Source organism: Lepisosteus platostomus, chromosome 4 (genome assembly GCF_059453375.1).
Source record: "Lepisosteus platostomus isolate fLepPlt1 chromosome 4, fLepPlt1.hap1, whole genome shotgun sequence".
Classification (NCBI taxonomy): Eukaryota; Metazoa; Chordata; class Actinopteri; order Semionotiformes; family Lepisosteidae; genus Lepisosteus; species Lepisosteus platostomus.
In genome coordinates this window covers 52,656,484-52,677,679 of record NC_142614.1, presented here as the reverse complement: position 1 = coordinate 52,677,679, position 21,196 = coordinate 52,656,484, and the positions used below count along the sequence as shown (strand labels likewise).

The window sequence follows — 21,196 nt, the reverse complement described above, 5'->3', positions numbered from 1 at the left end:
GCATTATGCATGCAACTATGGCACTACAATCAAGTCTTGTTAATTAAGGCAATCAAAAACAGAAACCACAAAACCTTATAACATTGAGCATCAAAAACGTAAAAAAGCATCGCAACAGCTCATTGTGCTGATCAACATTTGTTATCAAAAGAGGTCTAGAAACTTTTGGAGGCAATAAAAGCTGTAGATCATCCAGGTGGATGCTGCACATTGGTGGTGGTGGAGGGGAGTCGACATTACCTGTAAAGCGCTTTGAGTGGAGTGTCCAGAAAAGCGCTATATAAGTGTAAGCAATTATTATTATTATTATTATTATTATTATTATTATTATAGAGCTGCGACTCGGGCTTTGTAAGACTTTCAGATTGCGTTTTTTGCGGGATTCTGACTCATTCCTCACATAGAGTCTATTTTACTTATAGTAGATCTCCAAACTTTAGATGCCACACATCGTGAGAATAAATCCGACAACTTTTCAAAATGGCTCAAGTCAAATAGCAAATACAGCATCCACTGCACTGCTGTCGCATTTCTATCGCGCAAGAAAGCCGTTACAGGACCAGCGTTAGTACACGCGTTGTCCTATTCAATACCTTCCCGAGTCGGCAGGGAAGCGCAGCAGAAGATACAGTATTTCAGGACTTAGTAAATGTAACTCTGTACACTCTGGTTTAATAGTGAAGATTTGTAGAGACTACATACTCCTGTGAAGGCAATTTAAACCTCTCCGTCTGGTCTGCGGCAATAAACGACTCGTTCTACAATTGCACCTTACTTACTGATGTCCACCAATGTAACCTACCCACATAATCTTGGTTACACTACCGGCGATTTCCATCCAAGGATGCAGACGAACAATAGTTGTCCTGTGAAATAACTGGTCAATCGTTTTATTTTGTGTTTTGCTTTCGTGTAGTCACTTTTTCACCGGTGCCCGATTACGTCTCTTACTAACGAAGTGGTTCAGCGCTTAGACAATCAATCGAGTCTATCACAGTCAATCAAGAATTATCAAAGCCGTCAAAATGACGCCAGAAACATGTAGTCATTATACACCATCTGTATATATTATTTTCTAAAACCTGAAAGAAAAGTTTATTTTGATGGTCAATATACATTACAAATTGCTGCTAAACTGCACACGTGCGTTTAGGATTTATTTTGAATTTTGTCTCTAACTCGCAATTTGAAAGGACGGCTTTCGTTACTTTATATCATTGGTTTCATACAGTCACGTTGCTGTTAGATGCTAATGAGCGGCCATATTAGTCAAACCCTTTCTTTCATTCGGTTGGGAGACAAAGTAAAGGGAGGCGGTTTGTAGGTTTTTTTTGGTCAATTCCTAGCTTGCTTTTCCCTTTTTGCTTTGCTTGCGCTTTTTTCTTTTTTATTGGCTTCATTATACCCTTTTTGTATTTATAATATTTTTTTAAAGAAGGGAATCAAGATAAATATATGATTTCTGCTCCTTGATTTTATAAATAGCTTGGCTTTGTGGGAAAATCTACATATTGTTTTTTTTTTTTGTACTTTTAGGGATTTTGTCCTGCATAGCTTTTTTTTCGGCCTGCTTTGTTTCGCAATTTGGTCTCCTACATTTGCTTCTTCTGTTACAATGGCGACAGCAACTTCAACCCCGGCTGGGCAAAGAATAAGCACCCGTTCCAGCGCTGCTAGCACTCCGTTGAGCCCCACAAGGATAACCAGGTTGCGGGAGAAAGAAGAATTGAGAAACCTGAACGACCGTCTGGCCATTTATATCGAAAAGGTGCGGAGTCTGGAATCGGAAAACGGCGTTCTTCAGCTGCAGATTTCCGAGAAAGAAGAGGTGCGGAGCCGGGAGATCACTGGCTTGAAGTCTCTGTACGAAACCGAGCTAGCAGACACCAGGAAATCTCTGGATGACACAGCCAGGGAAAGAGCCAGGCTGCAGATTGAGCTGGGCAAGATAAAAACGGAGCATGAACAGCTACTCCAGAAGTAAGTTTGCTTTTGGCGTTATATGGACAATTAGGCTTTTCTAAATCTGAATTGGAGGTAAAATCCCATGAAATCATATCATGTTTTATATATAACCTTGTGCATATTGACATTATATACAAGTTAAAATATTTTACACACACTTTATAGGATTTGTGAGGGTCGTATTTAATTGTAAACGAACCAATGTGTTTGTAGCAAGCAATGCGGTAGAAATTATAAATAAAACATTTAATTAGTCAAACGACATTAACTACACAGGGTTTAAGAACAACGACAGAAAATTTTAATATATTTTAGACATTCTTCTGGAAGTCGCTTTTCATTGATTGCCTCAGATGGGCGTGTTTGGTAACTTCTGTTGAGTGTCATGGGGAAGTTTATTAAGTTGCATTGCAGAACTGTGGGTCGCTTTGTGTCCTTTTCTTCTGTCAGTTTTCCTAGTGCCACACCTTTCCGACTTGGTGGGGGAGGGGTATATACCTCTCGACAAAGCTGTTTATTGAAATCCCCAAGTCCACATGACCTTTTTTGCAGCAAGTCGGCCAAAGATGATTGTTTTGGTCGCCAGTCCTGCTCGACTAACTCAAATAATGTCCCGAGATTTTTTTTAACGGCCTGTTTACGTTGATCGCTCCGGAAGCATCCGCTCCCATACGCAGCTCAGTGACCGGGAATTAATGGGTCTTCTGCCATGCTGGTAGACCGAATGATAGTACGCTACAATTCTACTACTATTGGCCATATGTGGAAAAGGGGAGGGGTTGTGTTCTGCAACACAGGGACGCATTCTTGAGTTGAATAATGTTCGGATCCTTAATTTATTTTTTTTAAATCAAAGAGGACACAGTCGTCACCTAAGGGGCGAGCGCTTTTTTGTTATTTTGAAAGTAGGATCAATTTGCTCAAGGTCAAATTTCGGACCCGTCGATGAACAGTGCATTTTTTGTAGGGTGTTCGGGTCATCGTGCCTTTCTTTTCCAGCTTCCTGTTAGGCGTAGGCGTCTGAAATATGCTTGGAATAATGCCTGTTCTCATCCTGTAGGGAAACGAAATTCTCACTTTTAAGGGGAGCTGGATAATTGCACTAGCTGATTTTTATTATTCTAGACTGGAATGTTGTTACCTTAATGTTTTTTTTTCTCTAGCCAGTGTGTACTTCTCAAGAAAAAGAGACTAATGTTAATCAGGTTGTACTTGTCATCTCACTTTGAAGGTCTAGTTAAGATGGCCGCGCCCCCCCTCTTGCTGCGTAAGCTTGAATTCTTCACAAATATTCGCTTTTGAAACAGGTTTTAATAGAGCATAATTAGAGGTCTACGCGGCTCATCTATCTGGTTTGATCCTTAACGCATTAAACACATGCAGCAAGTTAGATTCGTAGGTTATTCCACACTTCCACAGTCCTTTGTGTAAAAACCTTTTCTCTGTTCAACTTGCTGCTGTAATAGACTCATTGGTTATAATTAGAGAGATTTAACATACCTGTTTAATAAATGTAGTGTCTCTTGTCTGCTTCTTAATTTTCAAGGAATGCTTTTTTAAAAATGTGGTCTATACCAAAGCAGTTTGAAAAAAGATCTTAAGTCATGTACACAAAAGCATATTGTTTATTACTATGTTCATTAAATCTTGATTGGAATGGGTTATGAAATTATAAATTGAAAACTAAATTAAGAAACTCTTGCATTGATTTTTTTTTAAAAGCCACCACATACCCGATAAACTCGACGCTAAAATTAGCAACTTGAGACTCTCAAACATCTTAAAATCAATTCTTGTAAATTAAACTGCAGTGAAAAGATATGATGGTGTGAAATATGGGCTTTCAACCTTCAAATACTCAATGTTTGCAGGCCTGGCTTTAATTAGGACATTGTAACTTTGCCAGGACTATTGTGTATATTTGATGGCATTTGAAAAGTTCATTTTTGCTATTGAACCCCTACGATAAAGCAGGAACTGCAATCGACATGTCTGTCATGGCAGTAGAAACCAAAGTACAAGGAGCGATACACAAAGGTTTTAATAGTTTAGAGGACAATAAGATTTGGTTAATATTTGATTGACAGCAGCACAGATTTGCACTACATCCGCATCTGTTCAAAGATTAATTGGAACAGTTGTAATCGTATATTTATGCACTTGGTGTCTAACAGGTGGTTTCATACATCAATTGAAGCTGTTAAAGTTGTTTGTTATTCTTCAGAAAGTCTGAAGTTCAGAAAGAATTCACTTATAGAGTTTCTTTTGAGTCTGACTTGTCTCCCTGTGGCTCGTAAAGCCTGCAGGAAGCCCAACTTTAAAATGCTTGGTTTTTAACAGTCCAATCCTTGTTCCATGAGAGGAAAATGTTTTCAAAACTTAATGGAAGTTTTACGAATTTTGTAAACTGATTGATTTCTTAATGGACATTAAAGCCATAACTATTTGCAAACACTTATTCTAGTGTGAACCATCAGTTATTTGTGAAATTGCAGGGGCTAAGCTCAACACCTTAAGGTACTTGCATCATTCTAATACTGTAGATAAACCCTGGGTGTTACAAAGTTGAGCCAGATCAAGTACAGTACATTTACCCCCCTTATTAATTTTCCTTTTCTGAGCAAGTTAACCATAGCCATTTGGTCATGGACACTTGCTTTTTGAAGAATTGTTTAACTGTGAACTGTTTATTTTAATTAAAATACAAAATACAGGAAACTGAAAGCTATCTGATTTTGTGCAGTTACAAAAAGTATAACACAATTGGCAAGACTATTTGAATGAGGTGATGAATATTAATGGTAACATTGATATAAGAACAGTTGCTGTCAAAATCTGTGTATGTCTTACAAATGTTCATTCACAATGGCCGATTAATAGATTTAAACAAGAATCCTTCATATGGGTTGGTCTTTTGCTACAAGTGTAAATTCTTCCTCTTCAATGGTTTTCCTTTTTAGTGCAGATCACTTGAGTGACACAGCAGCTGGAAGACTGGTTTTGCACAGTTACTCCTCAGTTGTGCCAGTTGTTCCCATTAGCTTTTAAACCATAAATTACAAAGAGCCCTTTTGTCTTGGCTGCCATATACTCTTTTTCGAGAGACCTGTAATTGATATTAATTCTTATTCTACATGCACATTCCTGGGACGCTTTCAATGTAAACATTGAAGTACATGTACCTATGGTTATAGGTGTGCTGTATTGTTTGAATGCACGTGATCCACTAAGGACAGTGGAGATTCTAGTGACTTCATGTATGAGAGTACTAGATAAGATTTAAGAACTCCTTCCATACACTCATTTACTAACTGCTTTAACTAATAGTGTTGTGAGGGTGCTGGAGCCTATCCCGGCAAGCAAAGTGTGCAAGGCAGGATACACCTTGGATGGGACACCAGTCATCACCGAATACATATAAACAGATGCACACATTTTTCAGTATGTTCTAAGCTCTAGTTATATTGAGCTTCAAGTGTTCAATTAAAGGTTTGTGAATGAAATAAGGTTGCACAGTTCTAAAGTTCACAGCTATGATTGTTGTAGAAAACCAAAGCCAGCCAAAGGAAATTTGGACTGTGGATAAAATTGGCCGTCTCTCTTTTTTTTTTTTGAGTCTCCTAGTTCAATTGCTGAATACAACACATCAAGGGAGGGGCCTTTTCTGTTTTAAGTACAGTTTTTCTTTGGGGCGTGTAAAATGTTTGAAATTCCAGTAGGGTTTAGGTCATTGCAGTTGCACAATGTTCTTCCCTGCATGTATTCATTGCTTTGTAGCATTTTTGCTTGTTTTTTTCCCCCTTATTTGTTCAGAAGTTTGTTTTTGATCATTTTATTACACTAAATACTAAGAATTGTAATTCCTTAGAAGAAAAATCTGTTAACCATAATTTTGTGGCAAGTTTGATTGCAAAACTAGCAGTATTGGGCATCTCGGAATATGTCATCGGCACCAGCAGCATACCGAGACGTTTTTTGGGGGGACTGTTAATGTTATACAGAAATCTCTCATAGGTCCGTACATTTTATAAATAAACCTATTTCAAAATCATGATGTGTAAGTTGCCTATAATGTCCTCTGTAATTGCCTGTTGTCTTTGTCTTGACACATTACACTGACCCCTGTACTCACACAGGCAAGATGGGCTGCTCTTGCCAGTTCACATGTTTGCCATTCATTCTCCTTTGACCTACTACACACTCTGTCCCTCACTGTCTTCCACACAAATCTGCAGGTGCTCTAGGAAATCACTGGTACCAGAACTGAGGAGAGCGTGGGTCCTTTAACACTAGCAGTGTTAAGCCAATTACTTTCCTGCTCATGGGTAGTGACATGATGTGAGATTTAAACTCAGTGTCTGGATCTTAGAGCTCAGCTTGTTCGTAGCGAGTGTATTTACTAGTTAAGCCTCTGGGATTTGTTTTTTTTTAAAGTGATTATGTATTGTGGGACTAGTTTGTCTTTATTTGCATTCTCTTTTATTTTTGGAGCTCTACAGTTGAGACCCTTTGTCACACACCTTTTGTGTTTGATTTTTCATTGGAAGATGTAAACCTGAGGTGAAATATGTTGTCCTGCAAAGCCCCCTGGTTTTAAATTAAAAGTCTGATGCTTAATACGTCCCATTCTTTTCAATATCTCCCATTCATCTGTTTTTTAGGTATGTGAACTCTAAGTGTATACAACTTTTTTTAAGGTAACTATCAGGTTGCAAGGGCACTCACTGTAACTGGAAACTGTTGTGCTGTCTTTTTGGCTCAGCTTTTCACAACATCCTTGAGAGGTTTTCTCTAGTCTCTTCACTTAATCCCTGCAACAGCTACATGGGCACAGGGTTTCTTCAGTACTACATCAGGTGTGTGGAGCTAAGATGAGAATGTGGAGCTGTTTCTGCTACATTCTCTCCTTCTCTACCAAACCATAGGATAGACATCTGAGGCCCCACATCCTGGGTATACAATAAATTCAAATACGATTTCTCCATTTATGGATCAAATTCTGAGACAATTATGATTTGTACAAATCAAGATACAATAATGGTTTTCAAGTAACTTTTAAAGTATCCAATGATTGGTGGATGTAAATGGAAAAGAAACCTTATTAAACATAGCCACCTTATTTTGTAGCACGTGTGTTGCCATCCTATTGAGTAGATGATCTTGGTAAATGTTATGCATATTAATATTGGTAATTAACAGATGGTCTGTTGTGAAAGTGATGTTTTGGGATTCTGCCCCGTTAGTGTTGTAAAGACTAATCAGGCATCTACCTATTTAATGGTCTGTAAACACTGGGAGCTGCACATTTATTCCCCCCAAAGCAGGCTCAAGTCCATTGTGTGGGGCATCCATGACATAACTGTCACATTCTCATCTTGAAAGGTAGCAGTTAATGAGCTGCATTAGAGTGTGCATTGTCCCGTGGGAACGTTGTCATGTCAGGAGGATTCTACAGGAATAGTAGCAAATGAGGTCCTGGGACTTTGTCATCAATTACTGCTAGTGGAGTTCTATAGCAGCTACACGCTCCTATCCAACCATCACACTTGGATCTCCCCATCAATCTTGGCAACATTTTCTGACTCATGGTCTGTCATTGACTGACTGTCATTTTTCCCAGGTTAAGAATTGGTAACTCAGAACACTGTAGATAGCAAGCATCAGTGCACTTATTTAGTCTAGCTCTCGTCATAGCAATGGTATACCAAAGGCATGATGTCTTCAGCTTTTTTAACTGGGTAAGTAGCCTCAACACCCATGCCCAGTCAACACTAGCATGAAGTGATTAAAGGTCTGAAGGTTAGTCACTCACTTGAGTGTATCATGGTCATTACTGAAAGATAACTTAATCAAAGTGATTTCAAAAACCTTTAATATCCAAACTCTGTAAACCTTTTCTACAAATGCATAAGTAATTCTTTATTTGGTGTAGATTACAAGTCCAGTATCATGATCATATTTTCTTTGCCTTGTGAGATCACATAGGTATTGTTTAATGATGTTATGCTTGTTCATATTGCACTTATTTGAGCTTTTGCTTTGGTTCTGTTTTTATAAAATGTCCTTTTGTCTACAAATTATACTTTGACAGGGCTTAAATTAATGATAGGATTAATTAGCTGTTAAAAGTTCAAAAGTGCTGTGGTTTAGTGTTAAGGTAGTTTTTGTTCCATGTTCATACAGTAGATGGAGCTCTTTGTACTGTGCCATTTAGAATCTTCTTTGTAGCTGACCTTGGACACTGAACACTAGATCATTGTCTAGGTGCCCAACGGCTAAAAAAAAGGCTGTTAAATTGAGCCTTTTTGGGTCACTTCTTACCAAATGCCTTAACAGACTTTTTTTGTGTCAAATTGATTTCCTCTCGTTACTGTTCACCTACATTGAAACGAGCATTGTTTAGACAAGGGATTCCTGGAATGGATGCATCCTTTTATTGCAGTTTAAGTGTAGTTAACAGGCCATAATAAAAACATATGGCAATTTTTAAAGAGGAGTGTTACTGTGTGATGACTTTTCCATGCTAATGTTTCATTTGACTACTTGTTTTGTGACTTAGGTACACTATATACCTTCCAAAGTAATTACTTAATAAACTGTTCGCTTGGACACCTCCCTTTCTTTGTTCCACTTCAGAGTTTTAAAGCATGTTATGAATATTTCAACATGATATGACCATTTAAGACATTTTATGTTATACAATCTCTGTGGTTGAGATGAAACAGGTTTACAGGTTTGTCTTAGATTGCCATCATTTATTTTTTATTATACCTTCCACAGTTGTTAAACTGTATTCCAGTGCTGTGGTATAATTAGGATAAGTACAGTTGAATTTTGTCAATGGGTTCTTACTAATGTATGATTCTAATTTTGATTGTATTTTTAATTGTATGATTCTAATTTAAACAGCAGGAGAATCCTACTCAGTTTGGCCCCTGAGCAAGGCCCTTAACCCCTACTGCTCCAGGGGAGCCGTATAAATGGCTGACCCTGCGCTCTGACCCCAGCCTTCTCTCTCCCCATCTGTGTGCCTGTGCGTCTCATGCAGAGCAAGCTGGGGTATGCGAAAAGACAAATTCCTAATGCAAGAAATTGTATATGGCTAATAAAGTGATCTTATCTTATCTTGAAATCCACGTTAACAAAAGAAGTGTTAACTAATGTTTGAAACTTTTTCATTTTTTATTTTTCAAATGTGCTTTTCCTTTGGGTAGATTGGAGCAGGTCAGCAGCATTTTGGTTTTTTTTACAGCTATGCAAAGAAAGAAGCTGACCTTATTGGATCTCAAGCCAAGCTGAAGGAACTAGAAGCGGCTTTTAACACCAAGGAGGCAGTGCTGGCCACTGCTCTGTTAGACAAGAAATCCCTAGAGGCAACCTTGGCTGACTTGCAGGACCAGATTTCGGAGGTAGGTTTGCAGGAGACCTAGTAGGAGAGGACTTACATGTGCTGTTTGAAACTGTTTCAGGATAAAGGCATTGCTCTTTATTTCTTGCAGGCTATAGCAAAAGATTAATTAAAACAGGCTTTGCATTGAGGTTAAATGACAGAAGACTTGTTGAATAAAAAATGATTATAATATTATATACTGATTGATTCAATGGTGAATGCCATTCCACTCGTCATGTTGCAAAAATCATACCCTTCTACTCTAATAATTTTAGCCTTTCTGCCTCAGTTGCTGCATTCCAGTATAGAGATCTGCTCTTTTGCTCATGACTAGATGACTGAGATAATCCACAGTAGGGGGAGTTGAAGGTAATTTGCTAAATTTATTCTAGTACTAATAGTTATGCAACCATGGTGCATTTCTTAGTCTTTATTTTATTTGCAAAAAAACATTTTTTTACAATAAGGGATCTTGTTAACTATAAAGAAATTCTCAAGAATGGAGTGACTTATGTGGAAGCTGAAGGAACAGTCAGTGCAGCTTGATGGCGTTCTCAGAATAAAAACGGATTAGGAAAGGAGAATCAGTCCCACGGCTGTGTTTTACAGAGCTAGGCTGTGTTTTACATTAGTGCTTATACTTGTTGGCTCTTAACAGTTACCAGAATCTAACTGCAGTCACATGCAGATGGTACACTGATATTAGAAAAAAAAAATCTCAACAGCAAATTACTCATTTTAATTTGATAGTATCTGACTGTACCTGATAGTATCTGACTCTGATACTCTTGATCTTTGAAATTACTTAAAACTCCATTTTAAGCTTGATATAGTGTTCTTTGCACCGGTTAAGTGAAGCATTTTGTTTTGAGCAACTCCGGGAAGCTACAGAAGAAGAGTTCATTCTTTTTGAACCAGGGTTCTTGGGTTTATGATTATATCTCTGTCTGCACAGAGTTTATGGAATCTTGCCAGTGTGAGTTTTAAGCCTTTGATTCTAACTCTTGTCTGTTCTTTCACCTGCTATTCTAATTCAGCTGAGTCAGGACTTGGTTTCAGCCAAGAAGCAGCTTGAAGATGAGACCCTGCTCAGAGTTGACCTGCAGAACCGCTATCAGAGTCTTGGCGAGGATTTTGAGTTCCGCAAGAATGTGTATGATGAGGCAAGTAACTCTGGAGTGGTTGAAATGATCAGGAAAATGTAACCTTGTACCAGTATTTATGGGTGTATGTCAAACTGAATTTTAGTTTCTTAGGTAATGTTTTTTGCATTTTTGCTGTGATATATTTGACTATAGTGGTTGACCTAGAAAGCCCATTTCAAGCTTAGCAATTGGCTTTGAGCAAGATGATTAAATTTAATTGATTTTCTTCTTTCCCTGGAGGTAATAAGCTGTGATGCATAACTGCACACAGCACAACTTATTTGATTCATAACGCAATTTAGACCAGTGGGCTCTGTGACCTGAAAGACGTGACACGATTGTAATGATCCACAGTCACTCGGGTGTGTGGATCATACCCAGCCGGTAATGGCCTGCTCTTCCATTTCGCTGCAGGAGATGAAGGACTTCCGCCGCAGACACGAGACGCGGACGGTGGAGGTGGACTCCGGCAAGCAGAATGAGTACGAGTTCAAGCTGGCGCAGGCTCTCGCTGAAATGAGGCAGCAGCACGATGAGCAAGTGAAGCTTTACAAGGAGCAGATGGAGCAAACTTACCAGGCCAAGGCAAGGGAGTGTGCATCTACTCTAGTCTGGGATGCCTTTCAAGGCTTAGCATTTGAAGAGCACATGAATGCCTGAAATAGCCTTTATAGATTCTTTTTAAATAGCTGATTTTCCATTGATTAATCACTATCCATTTCGGCAGACTTTGCGGTTTAATTTTGGTTGTTGCTTTCAGTCTGCTCTGCCGCTGCACTTAATTCCAACAGTAATGAGTTTTTGAAACTTATCCATCAGCTTTCTGAGACTGTTCTCAGCTGGATGACTGTAAGAGCACTAAACTGGATATTGGTTGCATTTCAGTTGAAGTATAATTTTTTGTTCAAAGCTTTGTGTTATCCACAAAATAATACTTGCAAAGGAGTAGTGGTTTCTATAAACCATAAAGCAAGAGGCTGCTTCACCAGTGTAGTAAAAACTGGTCTGAAAATGTTTTTTGTTAGAGGTACATAAATTGTCTCTAAAAAAACAGTTTTTACAGTACACAGCTGTAAGCTGTATAAGAATGTTTGGATCTCTTATGATCTGAAAGACTTTATTTAATGTTAGTCTGAAATGGAGCACCCTTTACATTATATTACAGTGATAGTTGTACAATGGGGAAAAACGTAGAAACAAATCTGTGGATTTCAGGTACTGTTTTTTAGCACACAACACATAGAAGAAAAAGCAAATATGGCTACTTCTACTTCCTGCAATACATATAAATGCATTTAGTGGTTGCAGTAGACTATTATGATATATGAGGAACATTAAAGCCAAGTGAATGAATAAAACAAATATTGCACTTATGTTTTGTTTGGGTCAGATTGACGTAAGCGAGTCTGCTCGATTGCGGATGAAATACCGGGTATATCTTAAAATGATCAGCCTTCTGCAGTTTAAATGTCTGCTTTTCATTGTTGTGAAATGGTCTTGCACATTTCTAGCGTGACTGATGGCTATTTTTTATCTGTTCTGTTTGTAGTGTTAGTGATGCATTTCCTGTTGTAACTAGGCAGGAAATTTGCACATTACCATTCTGTGCAATAGTGATAGGTCTTCCTTTTCTTAGAATTCGTAGTTATTTTATTTGTACAAGCATCAGGCTCTGGACTACTGTGTTGTGCTTTAGCTGGAGAACACCAGGCTGTCTTCGGAGATGAACAGCTCTTCAGCTAGCATGGCTCATGAAGAACTCAAGGAGACACGCTTGCGTGTGGAAAGCCTGTCTGCTCAGCTTGCCAGCCTGCAGAAGGAGGTAAGTGGACATGATTACAGCCGCCTAGAATGGTCTAAAAACAACCCTGATGTAAGAATTCTTCCATCCTCCTATTTCTATGGCTTTTTTTATTCTCACCAATGTTGATGTTAACAGAGTACGGTATATACTAGATTTTAGTGGGGATTTTTCTCAGACTGAGAATTCCTAAATATTGCAACTTTTCTCCATGGTCCTAAAGTTCATAATGCAGGAATTGACATCTATGGAATCCTGAAAGATCACTTTTCCATCTTAACCACTTTGACATAAAGCAGTCCTAGTAAACCAAATCACATTAGTAAAAATGACCAGAAACAGGTTTTCAATATACAAAGCTGCTGTGGTGTGGTTTGCTAGCGGTGTTTCTGTGTGCTTGACAGACACGTGGGTGGCAGGACAGGATCGATGAGCTGGAGGCAGCACTTGCCCATGAGAAGGACAACAGCCGCAGGGTCCTGGCTGAGAGAGAGCGCGAGATTGCGGACATCAGGGAGAAGATGCAACAGCAGCTGGATGATTACGAACAGCTCCTGGATGTAAAGCTGGCCCTGGACATGGAGATCAATGCCTATAGGAAGTTGCTGGAGGGAGAGGAGGAGAGGTAAGTTCTGCCTCCAGTATAAGGACTGGGGCGAGGGTACCCAGTGGGAGTGGGAGACCCAAATATTTTCAGATGTACTTTCAGTCATTAAGAAAGAGGTAAGACCCATTTAAATAGTTACAGCTATAGGTGACTATGTAAGTCTATCTAAGAAACTAGATACAATGTACAACACCTGGTTTGTGCCAACATTTCCAACTTCAAAACAAAAGTTTTTTTTTGCTGAAACGTAGGAGGTCCAGATTCAGTTATCAAACCAATCGTTCAATTTACCTTGGTTTACCCTAGTTAATTAAGTTCTGGGTAAACGATTAAGTGTCAATCAACAGTCCAGAAAGACACAAAATAAGAAGATGAGGATGGTGATGCAGAATAGGTGGGGGGGTAAAGGAAGAGGAAAATAGAGGAAGGTGAAAGCTCCTTGTCTCAGGTCACCCTGGAAGACCAGATTGGAGCCAAGCATGTGAACCTTGTTAAGAGAGCTTGATATTTTGGGTTTTTTAGGGAACTTTGATTTCCTATGTAAAAATCCCTCAGTTAAAAACCGCCTCTCCTGATGAGTGGGTGCATTTTTAGAATAGTGAGATAGGTTCCCATTCATTTGGTTGCATCCAGTTTTGCAGAGATGCATTTAACCACCAGTTGTATTCAGTCTGGAAGGCAGCTTATCTCTTCTGTTTGCATTTGTAGGTCTTATTTAAGAGTCCAATGCTTGGTAGCTGTCTGGGATTTTTTCTGGGTAGCTAGAATGTAGCATAGTGTAACTTGTATTTTGTGTAGTTTAGTGTGTGTATCGTCACAGTTAACATAATTCAGGCACACTGGGTAAAACAAATACTCTCCTCACCGGAGCTGTGTCAGAGAACAAAATTCATGTGCCTCTAATTATACTAACTGCTTGGGTATGTTCATGGCAAAATCTTTACAAGCTGAGTGTTAGGATTTATTTCATTTACTTATTGATTACTCCATTTAGTTATTCCCAATATTCACTACTTTTGAAATCCCCTATTTGTAACTATTTTTAAAATAAAATCTCCATAATAAAGTTTTGTGCTTCAGGCTTGTCAGTAGCACAGAGAAAACAAGGACTATATACTCGCTCCTTCACTATACCCCTTGTTTAGCCAATCGTAATGTGGCAAGCTGTGGGCTCTGAGCCTTTAAGGAAGACTGCAGAAATGATTGAATGAGTGAAGTATGTCTAATTGTCACTTAGCGCTTGCAAGTTTTGGGAGTCACTGTCGTGTTGAAACTTATTTACACCACTAACAAGTATGCAAATGGCCCAACCATGCGTCATACCAGAAATGTCTTGATGAATGCTACTCGTTTAAAGCATGCCTTTTTTGTCGAACCACTGAGGTGCTCCAGCATTCATTCACTCTTGTGGTTTAGTAAAAGTCCTTTCATGTTCTAGTTTTACAAGTAGAAATTTCTGGTCACTGTCCAAGAAGTAGCGGTGTCATTTTAATTTTGTACTTACCTGAAGATGCTTGGTGATGAATATGGAACGCTTTTTGGCTATTGATTTGTAGGGGTGTGCGAGTGCTGCCCTGCGCTCTTTGGTGAACAGTTCCAGTTTTTTTTTTTAAAAGCTTCTTTCTTGACGTGAGCTGTGATTCTGCCTCTGCAGGCTGAAGCTGTCTCCAAGCCCCTCCTCTCGCGTGACGGTCTCACGGGCCTCCTCCAGCCGCAGTGTGCGCACCACCCGCGGCAAGAGGAAGCGCGTGGACGTGGAGGAGTCCGAGGCCAGCAGCAGTGTCCGCATCGCACACTCGGCCTCCGCCACCGGCAACGTCTGCATCGATGAGCTGGATGTGGATGGCAAGTTCATCTGCTTGCACAACACCTCCGAACAGGTAATGAATAAAATTACTGACCGGATGGACAATTTGTAGCCACTTTATGGTGGGTTTTCTTTATGTATTGTGAATTCAAAGCAATGCTGCCCACTTAAAATCTGGTTAAATAAGAAGCAAACGTAGGTATTGCACAAATTGGTGAACTTTTGTGGTTTGGCGGGATGGTAACGTGTAGACTTAATGTATCTTGCAGTTTTTGACCGTTTGAACAAGCCAGGACAATTTGCATTTCCTAATACACACAGGGTGTCAGACACTAAAGGAAAACTTCAGTTGCATATTATGGCAACTTCTGTTTGGATCCCTTGGACTGGTGAAGCAAAGGATTGAACTCATATCACTGTTTCAGTCAGTCTGTACAGAAATATGTTAGTGATGGTAAATCTCTTGATACTGGATTTACCGCGTCAGTTCCACATTCTCAGAAATGAACATGCTTTAAATAAATCCAGTCAGCAGTTCAAGCTGTACAGCTTCATTATAAAGAAAGGAAAAAGGACCACATATTATAAATTATTGAAAATCAGTATTATAAATTAATGTCAGAACTGGACAAAATATACCCAAACAACAAGGTAAGTTTTTTTTTTTTCTGTTTTTCAGTTTAGGTGATTTTGGCAGATAAGCGTTTAGGCTAAGACTACACCCCTGCTTATAATCCGTATAATTGACCAGTAAAACGAGTTATTTTATGCAGCTGGCTAGGTTTCAGTGTAGCTTTGCACAATAATATTCTGTAGCCTTGTTGCTTTTTCTTCTATTATGCGCTCAGTTTTATGGCAATGCATAGTTTTAAGGGGTCATGCTACGAGTCTTTGATTTTTGGTTTCCAGACGTCTTAAATATGTGATCTATAGACCTGTGTGAAAGTCTGCAATTCATACTAGCATTGGAATTTTTATTCTGTAATCGTTCATACACTCGTTTTGGCCTTTCCATGTGGTAGATGTAAGTGGACCAGGTTTATAGTCGGGATGTTTCAAGGTAACATTACAGCTACATGCTTTGTGAGGTGAGAATAACATGAAAAGGAACATAAAATTAGTAGTGAAGTGACTACCATCTTTTCTGGTTGCTCTCCACAGCAGTTCTCACCCTCACTATGCTTTTATACCCTGACTTGCTAAACCTCTAATTGTAGAAAGGGGAAGACTGTCAATCACCACTTCTCAGAAAGTGGCGAGAAGATGCTGAAGGGGAAGGTTGCTCAACACTTATTCGTGACCTTTAAAATGACCTGAGGTTCATTATGCCAAAATTGTCACTTTCCCAACTTCTCATTTTATTCATTCCCTTCGAGAAATATGAAGCCTTTTTTCTCTGTTGCTATAAATGATCATGCTGAGAATATACGTGGTTACTAGCATAAACAGTTCCATGGGTGCTGTGTGTACTCAAGCACCACCAATATTTATTATATTGTATATTATAATAACTTATATAACAATATTAGTTATAACTTATATTGTTAAAGTAGGGTCAAATGCTTTTTTGTTTGGGAACTTGACATTGCACCTACTTAAGCTTTTTTTCTGGTTAATGATTCACTTGATTTTTAAGGACCAATTAAAATGAAATCGCAATTATAAATGATGTTTAAACTGAAAGCATTGTATGCATTTCTGAAATGTATATCCTATACCACAGTTTTTAATTCAGAGAACTAGCACTTCAAAACTCTCAAACCTCAGCATCTATAATGAATTTGACTTCTTATTTCTTATTGTAAAGGAAAGTCATATTACAGTGAGTAAAATAAGGAATCCAGCCTTTCTTCAGGTGCGGGTACTGGTTATGTTAGCGGAGGAAGTCAACTTTAATGTGGTTCATCTTTAAGAATGAGAAGGAATGTTTTTTTAATAATGTGGGTGCTTTTTAAATTCTTGTTTACTAAAGTTTGCATTTATTGAAAATGAATAAATGTTCGTTTTTTAAACCTTTGCCCCCATAAAGCTCGCAACAAAATAATGAATGTGTGTGTAATAAGGTCTGTTACTTGATTTCCCATCTATGCTAATATTTCGTATGCCTTTATGTAGGACCAGCCAATGGGAGGCATGGAACTGACGAGAACAATTGGTGAAACATCGGCCACCTTTAAGTTTAACGCCAAGTTTATTTTAAGAGCAACCCAGAAAGTAACAGTAAGTTCACATTTTTGCAAAGATTCACATACACTTTCAAATGCTGCTTGTAAAATGGGTGATTTTATCTCAATATGTATGTTCTAATGCTGACATGAAAAATAAATTCTTAAAAATATCTGAATTTTCAAACTGGGATAGCACTATTAGAACATTAACTTTCACTCAATTGATTACCAGTACTTTTGAGCACGTAATGCGTTAATATACATATTATATATTGGAACTCCACATAACTAATTGTAGGAATGTTGTAAAAACGCTTATAAATGACTTATGAATTTTGTGTTCTGTTTACATTGGGTGTAGCAATAAATGGCATGTTAAAGATGGAAAATAATTTTCTAATTAAATTATACTGCTCACAGTATTGAGATATTGATGATTTCCTTTCCTGATGATTGTGTAATGATTGACTTTCACGTCTTGTTTCCCTCAGAATCAAGAACAAAATGAGTCTCATTGCTCTTTTTTATCTTTTCTGTGTCATTTATTGTTGAATTAGCATTGGTCATCATAAATGGTTTTGCCTGTGACAAACAGATCAATATGTTGATAAATTAAGATTATACAATTTTGTATAAAATTTAGCACATCAGGGGTAACATTCTGCTGAACCTCTCACATATGATTGTTTGGTGTAGAGGTGTGTCTCACTCGCAGTGGTCACTCAGGGCTGAAAGAACCCTAGCCAGTTAATTCCTTTGAAGAACATTGTGATTTTACCCAGTCATCTGATGGTGTTTTGAGAGGAGAGTGACACATTTGACTATAACAGCAGGTCAAAGGTTATGTTTTGTTGACAGATCTGGGCCAATAATGCTGGAGTGAGTGCCAGCTATCCTACTGATCTCATCTGGAAGAACCAGAGTTCCTGGGGCACTGGTGAGGATGTGAAAGTTGTACTGAAGAACTCTCAGGGAGAGGTAAGGTGTCTGCTTAGTGTGATGCTGTTGTGCAAGAGGGTCTTTGGCCAAAGACTCTGCTGTTTGGGTGGGTGGGGTTGGAGTGAAATTAATAAACATTCACTAGTCCCTCAGTTAGGAGGGTTTGTAGGAGGTCCTTAAAAATGCTTACTAGATGGAAATTGTCTACCTATCTAGACCAGGGGTCTCAGACTCAATTCCTTAATTGTGAGTTTTCTGGTTTGTTTTAATCATGTTCTTAGTTATGCATTTCAATTTTCTGCATAATTTTAATAGTCTGAAATAGTCAGTCTCTGAGATGATTTACAGTGGAATGTACCTTTTAATTGTTAATATTTAATGTATTATGTAATAAATGTAAAAATAGATAAAAAATCAACAATCTGAGGAAAAAATCAGATGTGTGTATTTTACGCAGGCTAATTGCTTGAGTACTCAGGTTAGAACAATAACCAGAGGAGATGAAGCCCTCCAAGAGCTAGGTTTTAGACCCCTGACCTTAACAGTTGGGAAAAAAAGGGATATTATGTTTTAGCAGTGTGTACTAGTAAGACCTCATTTAAAATATCATAAAGTTCCAGTCCTCCTGTTTAATAAGTATTGCAGTTCTCATTTCAGACCAGGGCAGGATAGCCAGATATGTCTGGACTCAAAGGAATTTACTGCACTGCACTAACAAAATAACTAGAATAATGTAAATAACTGAGGGTACTTGATTCAGACATTCATAATTCTCAAAGGAACTGACAGTATGAATTCATTGAACTTCAAAATCCACTTTGATATACAAACCAGACAACACTATAGTAAAAATATAGGACAATATATTACAAATGTAGAACAGCAAGCACTACTTCACACAAACAGTTGTGGGAGTCTGGAACAAGCTATCCAGCCAAGTTGAGTTGGGTTTTCATGTATTTGAGTATAAATAATTGCTTTGAATTTTTATCATTGTTGGAGATGCTTTGAAGATGGGGGGGAGTGACTTTTAATGGTACTGTGAAGTTTGTATGTGACCATTTCCACAGTGCTGTGAAATTTTAAGTCAACTTGTATACCAAGCACTGTGCACCTGGTATTTTTATGAAATCTCTGAGCTTGTTTCATATCCTAAGGAACAATACTACTCAATCGACAAATATGTTTATCACTATTTAAGACATACACACTTAATGTTCTTAGTGGTTATTGGTGTAAAATATAGAGTCTTGTCATTGAGCATAAGTACAGCACTTTTTAATGTTTGCATTTTCAGGAGGTCGCTTACAGAACTACTGTTTTCAAGACCAGTGTGTTGGATGAGCAGGAGAATGAGGAGGAAGAGGAAGGGATTGAAGTCGGCGAGGAAGACCTCTTTCACCAACAGGTAGGCTCTTTAATATAATCAATGTTCCTGAAATTGCTTCTGTTGTGCTGTCTGATCTAAAAGGCTCCAGTTCAGGTGCCTAAAATATTATCTTACACATTACTTCAGTTAGCTTGGTTATCAATACATTAAAGTTTGAAGTTATAAAACATGTTTTAAGGTTTATGATTGCCAAGAGCTGCATCAGCAGTGTTTTATTTTTTTCATAAACATAATATGCGAATTTGGATTTCATGTTTCTTTTAAAATGTTCTGGGAACTTGTTTCCTTATAGCAAGAAGGATTCATTTTAACATTTTTGGAAAACAGCCATATTTTGATTATAATTGAAAGCAAATATTTGGTTTCCTTTTCTCTTGTAGGGAGATCCACGAGCCTCCAACAGGAGCTGTTTGATTATGTAAACTTCTACACAACATTTCTGTATCAAATCTATTTTTTCTGCTGCCAACAGACCTTCAACAGAAGAAAACTATTTTTGTATCTTAGTTTTTAATAGACCCTTTTTAATTTTATTTACAGTTCAACATATGGGAGTGTTGGTAAGCCATTTGGTACATTATTTTCTGTTTAATGTGAATCTTGTTAAATGTCACAACTGGACATTTGTAAAAGCAAGAACCTTTTTTTAAAAAATGATGAATACTATTTTTGTAGACTAGTCAAATTGTACCTGAGGTCTGTGATGACTAGGCAGCTTGCAGAATTCAAACAAGTCACTCTTTGTCAAGGTGCTGTGAAAACAATTTCATTTACTTTTTTTACTGTATATTGTGATTTAAAAAAAAAAACATTTTAAAGGCTCTTCCTTACTGAAAATGTCTGGGGAAGATGGTTATTAAAACTGGTTTTAGTGTGGTATTTCAGCAGTCAGATGTTAGATAAGCAGTTGCTTTTTTGGAATGTAGATATTAGGCATTTACTTGTGAAACAAACTATTTAAAATTTGAAGTCTTTGTTTTCATAGAATTAATAAAAGGGTTTTCTTCCTGGTAAGAGTCATTTGATTTGATTTCATGGAATGCCTTTCGAACTATACCATTATGACAAGTTAGTTTGAGGTATTCAGAATTTGGAAGGTAGATCATGTCCTCATGTGGTGTTTGCAGTCTGAAGATTCTGTGCAAGACCACAAGGGGTCAGAGTGGATATGGGAGTTCAGTCACAATGATTATGCATGTGTGTCCATGTGACCTGGACAGTTAAGTGCAAATACTAATCCTAGACAAACACTGTGTGCCACATTGGGCAAAGGGCAGAAATCAACAGATAACTTTGCATCTGCTTATGTAATAGCTGACAACAGCTCAGTGTCAGAGCAGTTTAATTTATTCTTGTATTTTTGATCCAATGCCAATTGACATCTTTTGGTTACCTATTAAAATAAAGCAATTCTTAGCAATTAACTGGTGAATTAGATGATGTCTTAATCTTGGGCAACTTCTTACTGACATGAATTACTGACATGTAGAACCATTTAAGAAAACGTTTTTTCCATGAAAAGAGAAGAAAAGAAATGCGTTTCAGCTGTGGAGCCTTCTTTGAGGTGTGTGTTCACACCCCTTGACTCCTTGTGGTCTTGTATCTTTGGGTGTTCTCAGCCGAAACGTTTTTCTTTTCACCATGTAATAAATATTTTCTTAAATGGTTCTACTGTACATGTCAGTAATTCATTTCTGTGCACGTTGCCTTAGATAGACATCTGAATCACTAGTTGATTGCTAAGAATTTACTTGTTCCTTTGTAGCCTACGCATGCTGATGCAACTACAGTACCTACTTCAGCCATTTAAGAAAACTTCCTAATGCAACAGTTCAGTATATAATTGAAAAACATTTCAAGCTACACTGCAGAAACTGGAAGGAAATTGCCTCAGTTTTAGTGGACACCTTGATGAACGGCAATAAATAATGCTTTCTTTTACTGAATGGAAGTATTAGAGAGTGTAATTCTAAACCACCATGTG

At 38.0% G+C, this 21,196-nt stretch overlaps 1 protein-coding gene across 1 annotated transcript; it reads left to right on the top strand.

The window, feature by feature from the left end:
• Positions 1-1,270: 1,270 nt before the first annotated feature.
• Positions 1,271-20,226, top strand: lmnb1 (lamin B1). The gene is made up of 11 exons (XM_088629840.1): positions 1,271-1,980; positions 9,218-9,374; positions 10,393-10,518; positions 10,915-11,085; positions 12,197-12,322; positions 12,706-12,926; positions 14,563-14,788; positions 16,831-16,935; positions 17,742-17,861; positions 19,120-19,230; positions 19,593-20,226. Exons 1-11 carry the CDS (start codon positions 1,616-1,618, stop codon positions 19,632-19,634), a joined length of 1,770 nt encoding a protein of 589 aa, XP_088485966.1. The 5' UTR covers positions 1,271-1,615; the 3' UTR covers positions 19,635-20,226.
• The last annotated feature ends 970 nt before the right edge of the window (positions 20,227-21,196 follow it).

Bases quoted from the DNA above. Each gene is read 5' to 3' on its own strand.
- lmnb1 (XM_088629840.1), top strand. From the start codon at position 1,616: ATGGCGACAGCAACTTCAACCCCGGCTGGGCAAAGAATAAGCACCCGT. The intron at 12,927-14,562 runs GTAAGTTCTGCC...CTGCCTCTGCAG, and splicing joins CTGGAGGGAGAGGAGGAGAG to GCTGAAGCTGTCTCCAAGCC. The intron at 16,936-17,741 runs GTAAGTTCACAT...TTTTGTTGACAG, and splicing joins GAGCAACCCAGAAAGTAACA to ATCTGGGCCAATAATGCTGG.